Source organism: Cotesia typhae, unplaced genomic scaffold (genome assembly GCF_013202065.1).
Source record: "Cotesia typhae breed Kobodo isofemale line unplaced genomic scaffold, CoteBio_Ctyphae contig_26, whole genome shotgun sequence".
NCBI lineage: Eukaryota > Metazoa > Arthropoda > Insecta > Hymenoptera > Braconidae > Cotesia > Cotesia typhae.
In genome coordinates, this window is record NW_027423732.1 from 1,962,525 (window position 1) to 1,977,438 (window position 14,914).

The 14,914-nt window shown below is 29.8% G+C and overlaps 1 protein-coding gene across 1 annotated transcript; it reads left to right on the forward strand.

Annotated features, from left to right (window-relative positions):
- Nucleotides 1–476: 476 nt before the first annotated feature.
- On the forward strand, nt 477–14,731 carry LOC141525479 (ionotropic receptor 25a-like). Its single transcript, XM_074239994.1, has 5 exons — nt 477–4,006; nt 5,282–5,688; nt 7,616–8,463; nt 11,569–11,907; nt 12,042–14,731. The coding sequence occupies exons 1-5, from the start codon at nt 3,316–3,318 to the stop codon at nt 12,400–12,402; spliced, it is 2,646 nt and encodes an 881-aa protein (XP_074096095.1). The 5' UTR covers nt 477–3,315; the 3' UTR covers nt 12,403–14,731.
- The last annotated feature ends 183 nt before the right edge of the window (nt 14,732–14,914 follow it).

Below are 14,914 nucleotides of genomic sequence, written 5' to 3' on the forward strand. Positions count from 1 at the left end.
TTTTCATATATTTTATAAATATCATATATATAAGATATATGAAAAGAATTCATATAGGTACCCAAATTAAAGGTCTCGATAAGTATAAAATCATAATGGACTTATATTTACAAAAATGTTACTAATTAACGAATGATAATATATTTTGTTAACTAACACATACATTTTTGATATATTTTATATATATACATATATATAAATATATAAAATATATGAAAAATTGATGTGGGTACTCAAATAAAAGGTCTCGATGAGTGTAATGTCGAGATGAGCTTATATCTTTAAAAATATCATTAGTTGACCAGATACAATGTAATTTCTTAATTATTGACGTTTTTAAAGATATAAGCTCATCCCGATGTTACACTCATCGAGACCTTTCATTTGAGTACCCACTTGAATTTTTCATATATTTTATATATTTCATAAATATTATATATATAAGATATATACAAAAATTTATGTGGGTACTCAAATGAAAGGTCTCGATGAGTATAAAATTAGAATGAGCTTATATTTACGAAAATGTTAATAATAATAATAATAATAATAATAATAATAATAATAAACATTCAATAATTTGTGTGCATAAGAAAATGAGAGAAATTAAAAAGAAATGTTTTTTCCCATAATATTCTAGGAATCTTTCCTATATCATTATAGGAATAGTTCGCATAATGATATAGGAACTATTCCCATAAATTATGGAAACCATTCCTATAATAGTATAAGAATGATTCCTGTAATAGTATAGGAATCATTCCTATAGCATTATAGGAACCATTCCCATAATGGTATCGGAAAAGTTCCCATAATTTTCTTTCCGTGTATACTAATATTTTTTATAAATTCACTTAAAATTTTTAAAAATCTCTCAAAACTTTGGCGACCTTGAAAAGTATCAATTTGCTACCCTGACGCGCTCCCCTGCTCATTTGACGTTTTTCCTGCGGAATGCGCAACGGAGGAGGCATACGTGTCGTTCAATAATGCGTCAAAGTAACATATCAATAACAATAACCGGGTAAGTAAAAACAATTGCAGTAGACACGTCAGCGAAAGGACTATCGCTGATAGGCTTGACGAACGTAAAATGCGCCCGGGCAAAGGAAATAAGAGGTAATGTGGTGGATCCGTAGGGTCATCCCCGCGGCAACCGACCTGCAAACACTATTTTCCCGGGTATCTGGTCACCCAGGACTTTTGCTACCACTACCTAGTATCATCAAGAGCTACGAACAACATCCTGATGCACTCGTCCGTTCAACATCATGGATAATTTCCGCTGGTGTGCCATTTTTAGGGTTTTGGTCTTTTGGCCATGGTTCGTCTTCACTGAACAAGTTGTCCAGCAATCAACCGATCTCAGGCCAGTAAATCTGCGTATGTATTCTTTCGAATTTTTGTTAATTTGTGTATTCATGTTTTTTTTTTTGTGTTCTAATTTTTATTATTTATCATCGGATTTTTATTTCTGAACGAGTTAAAAAATTCAAAACTTTAATGGGATTTCAATGTTAATATAAGATTTTTAAAAAAATCGAATTTTTTATTTTTTATTTTAAAATTTTGGTTCTTTTCTTGAAGTGTTTACCTTCTTTTGTCAAATATTTCAAAAATATAGATGATTTATTTTTTTTCCAAAAAAATAAATTTTTGGAATTTTTATTAAATTAATCGACTTCGGTAAAATTTTGAGAATAAATGTACGTGATCGAAAAAAAATTGTGAAATAAAAAATTATCTGGGATTTTTAAAAATTTATTCGTAAAATGTGAAATTTTTTAAAATTTTCAAGAATTTTAAAAAAAAAATTTTGGTAATTATTTACAAGTGGGGTCAATCTCATTTCGGGCCATAACTAGGTGAAAGATTAACATATTGAAAAATTTTTTTTTTATTCTACTTGCTTTTACGGCGCATTTATAATAAAAAATTTCGTGAAAAAAAAATAAAGATTTTGATAGCTTTTTTGCCTTGGAAAGTTGGAAAAAATTTTGACTTTTATCTGTTTAGATACAATTTCTATTTTATCTTTTTTTGATTTTTTTGATAAGTACGGGAGAAGGGGGTCAATTGAACCGAAACAAGTTTAGTAATTTTTTACTATTCGAATTAAAACTAAATAATAATTTTTGTTTTCTTGGAATGGTAGTTTATTATGTCTACTATCATTATCAATATATAAATTAGTCAATAAACAACGTGAATTTTTAAAAATTATTAATTTATCCAAACGCGTCAAATGGTTCAATTGACCCCCGCTCAGAGGCAATTGAACCACTGCTTGGGGTAAATTGAACCAATAATATTTAAAACTCAAACCCTAACTTTTAATAAATAATATATTAATTGTTACTTGCCAATATTACTGTTGCACCATTTTAATGCACAGATATTATATTAAATAATTAAAAATCAATTTAAAAATAATTTTCATTATAAATTCAGTTCATAAAATTGTTAGGTTATTTCCCTGAGTTTTTTCACGTAGAGTCAAGATGTGTGCGTATGTCCCATGCTTCTTCGTATGGTTCAATCGTCCCCGGGCCTGCTGGTTCAATTGACCCCATATAATTTTATAACAATTAATAGTAAATAATAAATAAATAAACTATTATATCACTATAAACAAAGTTGAGGATTATAAAGTATAAGTATCTACAACGACTACAATTCAAACTTAATCAATTTATTCAAAAATTGAAATATCAAACAATTTTTCACCAGCCGAAAGAAAAGTTTACATGCCTAAAAATAAAAAAATCTCAATTTTTCAAAATTTATTAATAGTAATGATTTCAAATTTTGATTATATCCGAGTTTAACATAGTAAAATTTAATTCTAAGAGCATGAAGCGTTTTTTCAATTTTTTCGATTTTTTCGATTTTTTAATTCGAATAGTTCGATTGACTCTCTCCTCCCCTACATAAAAAAAACAACCAATTTAAAAAAAAATAAAAATTTATGAAATTAAAAAAAATTATTGCAAAAAATGAAACATGAATATTTCGAAAACCTTGTTTTGAGCTTTTTTTACTTCATCTATTTTTTTTTTTTAATTTATCAGGTGAAAAATAAATTAAATTTCCCTAGTAGATAAATAAGGACTTTAATTATTAGATAAAAAATTAATTTTATGCATGATCTAATACCTTATATACTATCAATTTTTTTATTTTAGGAATTTTTATGGATTATTTATTTTATTATATCGTTTATTTTATTATATTGACTACTACAGTTGTTGTGACTCAATTGGAGTGAAAGGACCTCCTTAAAATTTTTAATAAAATTGCTGCTTGTAAAAACTAATGACAGTAATTAAAAAATTTTCAGTGGTAATTAACGACCAAGGAAACGATTTAGCAAACCAGAGCATAGATATCGCATTGGCGGATATCAGAGCTAAGGACCCGACTGTCTTAGGAAACGTGATTGTCGTCCAACTGAATGAGTCCGAGCCAAAAGAAGCTTTGGACCAAGTTTGCGGCGTCTGGGACTCAACAGTCAAAAGCGGAACTTCAGGAGTTCCAGATTTGGTTCTTGACACAACACGCAGTTACTTCGGCTCAAAGACAGTCAACATATTCACAGCCTTCCTTGGGATTCCAAAAATTTCAGCCCGGTATGGTCAGCGAGGTGATGTAAAGCATTGGGAAAACTTGACTGCGAACCAGACGAACTACCTGGTCCAAATAATGCCTCCGGTGAATCTTATCCCCAAAGCTTTCAGGCAATTGGATTGTGAAAAAAACGTATCCAATGTCGCTATTATTTTTGATGACACTTATGTCAAGAATCGGATGTACAAAGGTCTCTTGCAGAATATTTCTTCACAGCATATCGTTGTTCAGGCCCAAGCCAACAATCCAGATATCGAACAGCAGCTGGATCGCATACGGGACCTTGATGTTGTTAATTACTTTGTACTTGGTAATGAAAACACGCTGACCAATTATTTAGATATTGCGGATGATAAAAACTTAACGGGATATAGATACGGTAAGAATTATTTGTTTTAATTATGATTTCAAGTAATTTTCATTTTTGTAGAAAAATCAAAAAAAAATTAAGAATAATCAACAACTATAAGCACAGAAAATATTTCACACGGAAAAAAGTAAACTGTAATAAATAAATACGAAAGTAATTTTATTACTTTATTTCATTAAATAAATAATTTTTTTGTTTTTTAAAAACTCCAAGAGCCAAAACTCATTAAGGCTCCTCGAATTTAATTCCAAAAATTTCAAAAATTTTATGATTTAAAAAAAAAAATATTATTTTTTATGTTCGATTGTTACGAAGATTAATACTAAATTTATCAAATTAATATTTATATATAAAATTAATTCGATGAATTAAATATTTTTATAAACTTCTCCGCCCAATAAACTGTTGATCGCTTTGGTTTATGAGTAGGAGTGTGAGTACTTGAAACTCTGAAAAGTTTCCAACTATTCAATATTCAATTCCATTAAGATTCGCACACCTCTATTGATAAATTAATTTCAATAAATAAGATTTATTATTCGAGTTTGTTTATTAAATATAGTTATTTTTCAATAATAAATTTTAATTAATGATGCTTTGCTTTTCCGAGGAAAAAAATAAAAATCTGACCAGATAAAATCATGTCTGATTATATTTCGCCGAATTTTGTTAAATAAAGATTATGAAAAGATCTGACCAAATCTACATGGTCATAAATGATCACACTTGGTCATACTTGATCAGCGATCAGACATGGCAAGATATGAGTAAACATGATCACACTCGATCATTGTCAGACGTAGTCACATATAATCAAACATGGTCACGCTTGATCACAGATCCGATCACATGTGATCAGTGATCAGACATGATCACATGTAGCTAATGATCAGTGACTAAGCGTAGTAATATATTATTTCAAAATAGTAAATATTTTAATACACAATCAGATCTAAATGATCACATCTAACCACTTACCACTGATCAAAAAAGATCATTTCTGATCAAATGTGGTCACATAAGTCAGAGATGATCACGTCTTGATCACTAACCAGGGATCAGAGATGGTCACATAGTCCAGAAATGATCACACTCTGACCACTGACCTGTGATCAGACATGGTCACACAGGTCAGATATGATCACTAATTAGTGATCATAAATGGTCACAAAGGTCAGATATGATCACTAATCAGTGATCAGAAATGGTCACACTTGATCAATGACCAAATTTCTTTAAATAGAGGTTATTGATAGATCTAGATCTATATAATTTCATTTACAGGTATAGGATCAAATCAAGCGCATCTTCGATCTCTGACTGCCCAGAATTTACTGCCTCCAGTCTGGTTAACAGTGGCATTTTACTACGACGTCGTCCGTATCGGAATTAGAGCCATGAAATCAGCAATCGAAAAAAAATCCTGGCCAACCTCTTTGGAACCTCGATTTATAACATGCGAAGAATACAATGGCAATAATATTCGAACTCATAATTTTGATTTGCTTGGTGAATTACGTAACGCAACCACAAATAAACTTGAACCGACATTCACTAGATTTTATTGGGGTGAAAATAACGGTGAGCATCACGCGGAATTTAATATTCGTGTCAATATAGTGGTTATCAACGATGGAAATTCTATTTTCTCTGACGATTTGGGTCTCTGGAATGTCGATATTCGTTCACCGGTGAGTATATAAGTTATTTTCAATAACGTGTTTACGAATTTATTTTAATCCCACATTGAATAAATAACAAACTTTGGTGTAAAAATAACTATTTTATGAATGAAAATATTTTATTTAATTAAAAAAATACTGGCGGATAAGTAAAAGTCTCTTTCACAAAGGCATTTGACCGAATTTTTTTAATTAAAGTATTACCTTCTAAAAGAAACTACAAGGACTTTATAAGTATACTTTTTTGAAACTCCTCCTTTGAGAGTTCAATATCCGAGTGTTGTGCGACGCAAGTAAATGCCACATTTTTGTAGGTGTTAATCGAAGTGTAGAAGTGTATACACTCGACAAAAAATTCTCACTTGTTATAATGAAGTGTGTATGAAAGGAACTTTGTTCGAAAAAACCTATACAAATCGTAGATTGAATGTCACTTATCTTTGTCGGAGCTATTATGAAAATATATATCCTTTTTAAAAGAGAGGGCTTGGAGTAGAATAAAGCATTGTGAATTAGAGGTGGCTAAGTGCCAAAGAGAGTGGAATATTGTTTATATATAAAAAGAAAATTTAAGAATCAATTAAAATAAATTAATTGCATTTAAAATTTCAAAATTACAGGAAAAAATTTTTAAATTTATAGTTTTACTAGTGAAAATTTATATTTTTCATAAGAAATCTATAAATTCTACATTACAACAGAAGATAGGAGGGGGGGGAGGAGATTTCTAAAGTAATTTTTAACGTCATGGTAAGGATTTTTTTTTAAATGAGATTTTTCTTTTTGAAATTTTTTTAGAAAACTTGAAAAAAGTATTTTTCTTCAGGAATTTTTCAAAGCGTTCAAATGTAATTATAAATTTTAATTTATTATGAGAAAATTTTTAGATTTTATGAAGAAAAACTGCAAAGCTTACATTAGAAAAAAATTAGGAAAACGGTTGACCCTGAAGGCCATCCCTGTAACTTCCCGCTACTTTCGTAATTAAGCGCTCAAAATTGCGCTTATTACGTTTTTGAACTCGAAGAGCTTAAAAATATAATTTTCATGTAGTTTTGAGCTCTCCGAGCTCAAAAGTCTAATGGAAGTTTAATAAAACACTATTTTTTGAATTTTCAAACCGCAATAACTTTTGAATGCATGAACCGATTTTCACGTGGTTGGCGGCATTCGATGCAGTTTTTCAATCTCTATGATACATTTTTAAACACAAATTTATAAGACCGGAAGTTTCAGTGTAATTCGAAAAAAACGCTTTTATTCGATTTCTTTCGTCAACGATAACTCATGAACGAATCAACCGATTTTGACCGGTTTGGTGACGATCGACGTGGTTTTTCAATGTTAAGAGCTGATTAGTTTTTGGAATTGATCGATCGAGCTCTTTAAAAGTTATTAAAAAAAAACTTGATTTGAAAAAATTTTTTTTCGTAGATTTTTTAAGATTCCTCAAAATCTACCCGTCGGAATCGGTCCAAATTGTATTCAAAATCTAAGTTTGGTCAAGCTCTTTCAAATGACATCAATCACGATCAAATCGGCCAAGCCGTTCAAAAGTTATGAAAGGTTTACATGCATACACATACATACAGACATACAGACACCATCGCGGGAATAGTCAGGGAAGCTTTCTAGGACCTCAAAACGTCAAGATCTGATGAAAAGTCGATTTTCGGAAAACGGGGTAAAAACAATAACTTCCAAATTTTTGAAAATGTTCAATTTTCTTAGCGGGAAGTTAAAAATCAATTGTAAAAATAATGATTCCCTTTTTTTTTACGACACTTCAAAAATGACCTCAAATTCATGGTTCTAGACCAGAATACCCCTTAAACATATTTAAAAATACATTCTAAGTTATTTTTCGCTTCGCGTTATGAGGCGTGCAATACAAATATCAAATTTACTTCAATAATTTCAAAAATCTAACTTTCAGTTCACAAGCAAAGCTAATTTAGCTCTCGTCCAATACGATCCAGTCCCAACCTACAAGATTGTTACAGTAGAAAGGCCGCCATTCATAGAGTTTAACAAAGAAACGAAGAAATGGGAAGGCATCTGCATCGACTTGCTGAAAGAAATGCAAATGTATACAAAATTCAGCTTCGAAATCTACGAATCTCCAGATGGCGAATATGGATCACTGAGCAACGATGGTAAATGGAACGGCATGATAAATGAACTAATCACACACAAAGCTGATGTTGCACTGGGTGCCCTGTCGGTGACAGCAGCACGAGAATACGTAATTGATTTTACGGTGCCGTTCTACGAGCCCGTTGGTTACTCGCTGATAACGAATCGTCGATTGGATTCAACGAGTTTGTTCGTCTTCAGAAAATCAATGAGCTGGAAAGTTTGGGCCAGCAGCTTTGTGGCCTTCGTATCGACCAGTATTCTGATTTACATATTCGACCGATGGTCACCATACAGCTTTCGCAACGACCCGCATGGCAAATGTACTACACAGCACACACGTATCTTCACTTTAAGAAACAGCTTTTGGTACACGTTGTCTTGTTTGTCGCCGTCGGGAGGTGGCCCTCCACCCAAGAATTTTTCTGGACAAATCCTCGCCTGTAGCTGGTGGGGCTTTGGGTTCATCACTGTCGCCGCTTATTCCGCTAATTTAGCAGCTTCTACGACTGTAGGCCGACTTCAACCGACTATCAAGACTTGGGATCAGGTCAGAGAACAGTTCAAGATCCAGTACGCGCCTATTGTGGGTTCTAATGCTTACAACTATTTCGTCGGGATGAGAGATATAGAGGACAGCTTCTATAAGTAAGTTTTTATGAAACTTTTATAATTATTTTTATTAAAATGCTTAAAGTCGAATCAATTGATCAAGATCAATTGATTTTATCAAGCTCTCAATATTAGTTAGTGTCTACGGGTGATGAACTTTGTCAGTTGAAATAAATAGTTTAATTTCAGATATTACTTTCAAAAAACATGAAATTTCACTTATTTCAACAAAATTAGTTATCTTGCTTTAAGAAATACGGATCTTGATCCAAGAAAATTTATTTAAGTCAAGGAAACTTCTTGTTTTGAGAAAATTCAGCCTTTTGCTCCAAAAAATTTAGTTCTTGATAGAAGTAAATTTTCTTGCCTTGAGAAAATTTTTCTCTTGTTCCAAAAAATTAAATATCTTGATAGTAAATTTTGATTAATATTGTTATTGGTTAACATGTCAAATGAGAAGATCAAATAATATTAAATTATTTTTTTCATTCAATATTTATAATTGCACGCAAAAATAATATAAAATAGCTATCGAATACTTAAGAGAAAAATATTCTCAAAGTGAGAATTTTCTCAGCTGAAGTAGATGGCGCTGCTTCTCTAAAGTATCTAAAAATCTTGATAAAATATAAAAATTTATTGCATCAAGTATTGATGATAATTTGAATTAAGAACAAATTACTTCCACCAAGAATAAAATTTTAACAAAAATTTTTCTTTGGCCAACACAACTTCGGTCTTCCTTCAGGCACCCGAAAATTTTCTTGAATCAAGAATTTTTTTCTCCAGTCAAGAAATGTTTCTTTCAGTTTATTTATTAAAAAAAAAAAAAAAAAAAAAAACAAGACAAGTAGCCTACGTATTAAAAAATTTTGCGGCCTTGAAAAAGGCCATTTTTATAAGGAGTAACCTTATTTTCTCTCAATATTCTTATTGAGAAGGCTTCAGCCTCGAAATATCTCTCAGATATTTGCTGAGCCACTCTTTTTTCGGTTTTCGCGACTCCCCAAAATGAAGACGGCTCAAGACCGCCACATATCGCTTGACGACCTGAGCCTGCTCTCTGGTCATCAAGGGCAAAATTTCCTCCACGTCCTCCCGAGTCAGACCCCTCATCGGATCTACGACGTCTCTGAGCCGCTTCTCCTGGTCTTCTTTGTCGTTGTCGGTTTTGTTCGATGAAGCCATTCTTGAAATTTGTGGAATCACGTTGAACAAACTACTTAGTAATGACCGCTAACGATAATGGGACCCGCATTTATACCTTCTTGAACTTAAAACCTTCCCCTTCCACTTCTAACTCTAATGTTCGACTAGTTCGCCCGGAAGCTCCGATAATTGCTGAAGTGGGAGTAACGAAGAATTTTGAAAGTTCAGGCAGCCGAAAATTTTCTTAACCCAAGAATTTTGTTCTCCAGTCAGGAAATTTTTTTTTCTGTGCATATATCTTATTGCAAAAAATGAAACCTGAATATTTCGAAAACCTTATTTTGAGTTTTTTTCTACCCCATCTAATCGATCGTTAATACCATAATTCGAGAAAGTTATTAAGGTCTGATTTTCTCGTAAAACTCGGAAAAAATACTAAAATTTTTGAAAATTATTTTTCCGAAAATTTCTACGGTGAAGAATAAATCAAACGTCACTAGTCGATAAATAAGAATTTTAATTATTAGATAAAAATTAATTTTATGCATAATCTAATATTTTTTATTTAACATTGATGACGAAAGGACCTCCTTAAATTCATAAAAACAATTTTGTTAAAATAATAAATAATAGTTTAAAAAAACTAAAAAACATGCTTTTTATAGAAAACTGAACTAAAAAAATAGAAAATAAGTTTTAATAAATTTAAATTAAGAATAGTGTTAAAAATTTCAATAAATGTAATTAATAATAGTGTAAATAAAAAAAAATGTATTTTATTTTAAAAAAAAGCGTGGGGTGCATGGGTCAATAGATATAAATATTTTATCGACAGATATGAGTAGAGTGAATATCATTTTTAGAATATCTTAAAAAGCACCCCACGCGATATTTAAAATAAAATTCATTTTTTTTTATTTATACTATTATTAATTACATTTATTGAAATTTTTAACACTATTCTTAATTTAAATTTATTAAAACTTATTTTCTATTTTTTTAGTTCGGTTTTCTATAAAAAGCGTGTTTTTAGTTTTTTTAAACTATTATTTATTTTTTACCTTTTAGTTTGGTTTATTTATAATAGCTTGTTTTTTTAATATTAAACTATTACTTGGTAACTAACTTACCAGCATGCACTTTGTTAATATTAGATAAATCGTCTAAAGATAATGGTTGGAAAATTAAAATTTCTGCCTTATCGACTATAGATGAAAATTATATTAATTAACAAAAATCTTACTTTGCAAATTGAAAAATGAAATAATTTTATCAAATTAGTGTATTGTCATCGGTCCTCGATAAATCTAGAAAGTTTGAACGAAATCTGGCCGTTTAAAGTGCGTCAAAATCGCGCCCAAAGAAGTCGGTTACAAACATACAAACATACAAATATACAAGTGAAGCTAATAAAAAAGCGTGTAACAAAAGATGAGATAACTGAAAAATATGTAATGGTAACAAATGAGTATAGTTATAGCAAGAAATCGATTAGTTGCACTAAAAAAATGTTTCAAGTTGTACTAACGAATCAGTTTGTTAAGTCACAAAATCAATTTGTTGCTCTCACAAAATCATTTTGTTGCTTTTCAAATGTATTCTTATAAAATTTACTGTAACAAATTTATTTATTATTCCAATAAATTTCCATTGTTATTCTTACAAATTCTCTTTATTTTCTCAACAAATTGTCTTTGTTACTCCAACAAATTCTCTGTGTTATTTTAATAAAATAATTTTTCTGTTTCAACAAAAAAATTTGTTATACCAACTAAAGTATTTTGTCGAATCAACTAAAAAATTTTGCTATAGTAACAAAACTGTTTTGTTGTCATAACATATCAATAAGTTGTTACAACCTAAATTTTCTTATTTTAACATATGATTTGTTATCCCTATGTTAACAAATGAATTTGCCACCACAACATATCTTAAATTATCCTAACAAAATTTTTTTCTGCGTGAAGAACTTATATATTTTCTCTTCAACAGCATATGGAAAGGCATAAGTTTAAACGACAGTCTAACAGATAGAGAACGAGCTCAATACGCGGTTTGGGATTACCCAATAGACGATGCGTTCTCAAGGATAGTTTCTCACATGAACGAATATGGTTACCCAGTATCAAAGGAAGATGCTCTAAAAAGAATGTTTGGCCTTCCTCCGTACCCCAATGATTCAAATTTTGCACTCATTGCGGAGTCTACTGAGCTGCGCTATTGGGCTTTGACGAACTGCTCGTTCTCTCTATTCGAAGGGGAATTTACGAAGAAACCGTATGCTATTGCCGTTCAATCGTGGTCTCCTATCAAGGATCTATTTGACCATGCGTAAGTGTAATTTTTAATTTATTAATCAATTATTAAATCGAAAGCTAGATATTTCCAAAAAAACCAATTTTTTCAACGTTTAACTTTGAATAAAGCTCACTTTATAATTATAAATCACAATTTTTTTGCTTCAGTTTGATCGAACTAGAGAAGAATTACACAATGGAAAGACTGAAGAAAAAATGGTGGGACAACAACCCCAAAAGAGTGTACAATTGTCCTGAGCGGATAAACAGAAGCGAAGGCCTTCACATCAGAAACATCGGTGGTATTTTTATCGTGCTAGCAGTCGGAAATGTACTTGGCTTTCTTCTAGTAATATTACAGTACTGGTGGTACTGCATTAGATCACGCACGCGCCTCAGAAGGCTGCTGGAAAATGGCTTTTCATTAGACAAAGTCAAGCCAAAGAAATTCAGGGTCAAGACAAAGTCTAGAAAAATTATCCGCGCGGACGAAAATCCTTCTGCGGGGGTCGTAGTTGACGAATTGTAGAAATTTTGATTTGAACTTCGCGCGCTTAGAGCTAATAGGTTGGAAGTGGCGCTGCGTTGGTGGTCTGAAGTGGAAAGTACTCACTCGGGATTTTTTGGTATTTTGAGAAAATTTGTTAACCTATTAATGTTTATGTGATAGTTTTCAATTCTTCTTTTTAGTTGTGGAAGTTTTAATCCAAATTATGCTCAAGTATAGTAATGTTGTGATAAAAATATTTAATTATATTTTATTTCTCGAATTTTAACAATTTAATTAGTAAATATTTAAAAAAAAATATGAAATTTATGTTTTTAATTTAATTTTTAGTATTTCGAAGTTATTGTAAGTTTAAAAATTTTAATAATTAGAAAAATACACTGTATTTCAAAGAAATTTGTTGAATTTTGAAAAACTAAAAAAAAAAAAATAATGTTCCAGGGACATAAATTTGGCTGATAAAATTTTTCGGGAATTTTTAACAACAAAACTACTTTAAGTACTTTTTAAAATATGAAAATATAAAGTATTATTCGCTCCAAATTCACATTTTTTGTGCGTTTGTGTTGAACCATGAAGTTCTGGTTATTAAAGTAGTTCCAGCGTGGTGTATATTGTGATCAGAACAACTGTGAAGTCTTTATTTACCATAAAAATGATAAAAAAAATTTTTTTTAATTATTATACCTGAACAATAAAATGATAAAGTGCTACTTTTTTAATAAGCTTATCAAAAAAATTTCTTTTTTTATTTTTCGAAGCTTTTTTCCAATTTTTTTTAATATAACAGAAAAATTAACAAAATATGTCCAAAAATAGTTTGTAGTCTCACGCTGGAACTACCTCAAGGCACAAATTACGTTATAAAAAATTATATCAAATTTATTGAGAGTGAAGTTTTAAAAATTGTTACTTTTGGCGCTATTTCTATATTCTTCGGAGCGTACAGTTTCTTCTCAAAAAAATATTGTTGCCTTTGTTAACTGTTGCGTAAGATTTGAATTGTTAAAGTCTATTAAAAAAATAAAAAAAAAACTTCATTTGTGTGATGAATTGTTTTTTAATTATAAATTATTGATTACCGTAATACGAAAAATTAAGATTCGAAAAAAAAAATTATTGTTAATGTTAAAAGTATTTGATTTAGAAAAAAATCATATTTTTTACGGTAATGAAGTTAGTGTGTAATTTTTAATATTTAATGTTGATTATTTCTAACTAGTAAGTTTAAATTGTTCAAAGAAGAAATGTTTAAATTTTGAGAAAAATCTCTGTGATTCAATTTTACCGTACAGTATATGAATTTTTAAGAACTAAATTTTCTCAGCACTGTTGATAAAAATTTGATGTTATAGATGTGAAGTATATTTTTTTAAACAAATAAAAAATGTGTGATAAATATTACATTCAGAGTGGAGTAAAAAGTTTTTCCATTGCATTGAAATAAAACATTGTGTAAAGTTTTTCCTATAATTTTTTACCTGAAATTATGTATTTTAGCTAAACTGTTAAATTCTTATAAAATATAATTAGAAATTTGTACTAAATTTTGATGAAAAATTAAATTTGTTTTCGGTTATTCTTTTTTTGAAAATTTTTTAAAAGTCAAGTACTACAAAGACCGAAAAAGAAATTCTATTATTACAGTATCGAACTGTAAATAATAAAAAACTTTACACAAATATGTGACTAGTGACAATATAAAAATATTTATAAAAAGAAAATTATTAAATTTTCTGGTTTATAAAAATATAGAAACAATATTGCGTTAAAGATGCCTTACACGGAAAGAACAAGATAACACTGGATATCATCCTAGATTATACTGTGAAAAAAAAATTTTAGATAGTAACTAGTATAATCCAGATTACAATGAACATAATCCGGATTACAATGAGTATAATCCGGATTATAATGACTATAATCCAGATTACAATGAGTATAATCCAGATTACACTGAGTATAATCCAGATTACACTGAGTATAATCCAGATTACAATGAGTATAATCTAGATTTTTCTAGCTACAATCTGAAATTTTTTTCATCACAGATATCACTGAGTATAATCTGGGATAATATCCAGTGTCATCATGTTCTTTCCGTGTAAGGACGTATAAAAAAAATTTTTTTCAGGAATCGATAAAATTGTTATTAAAGTATGATACTAAAAACAAAAAAACTTTTTTTAACTAACGGAAGAATTTTTTCTAAATTCAAACGTTTTGTTTTGAGTATTACATTTTAATAAATTTTTTCAATAATTTAATAATGAATTACATTTGAATTTCAGTATCACGTCGATTCCCGAAAAAAAAATTTTTTTACGCCCTTGTGATTTTTTTACGCCTATTTTACTTTCGTGTGACAATGATGTATTTATTGTTGTTAATAAATGATGGAAAAAAAAATATGTAATGTCCTTCATTTCTTCACTTTATGGTAGTCATCTTGTTTTTAGTATAACAACTAAGAAGAGAATAGGACCAAGAATGGAACCCTGTGGAACATCAGATGTAGTATTGATGACCTCAG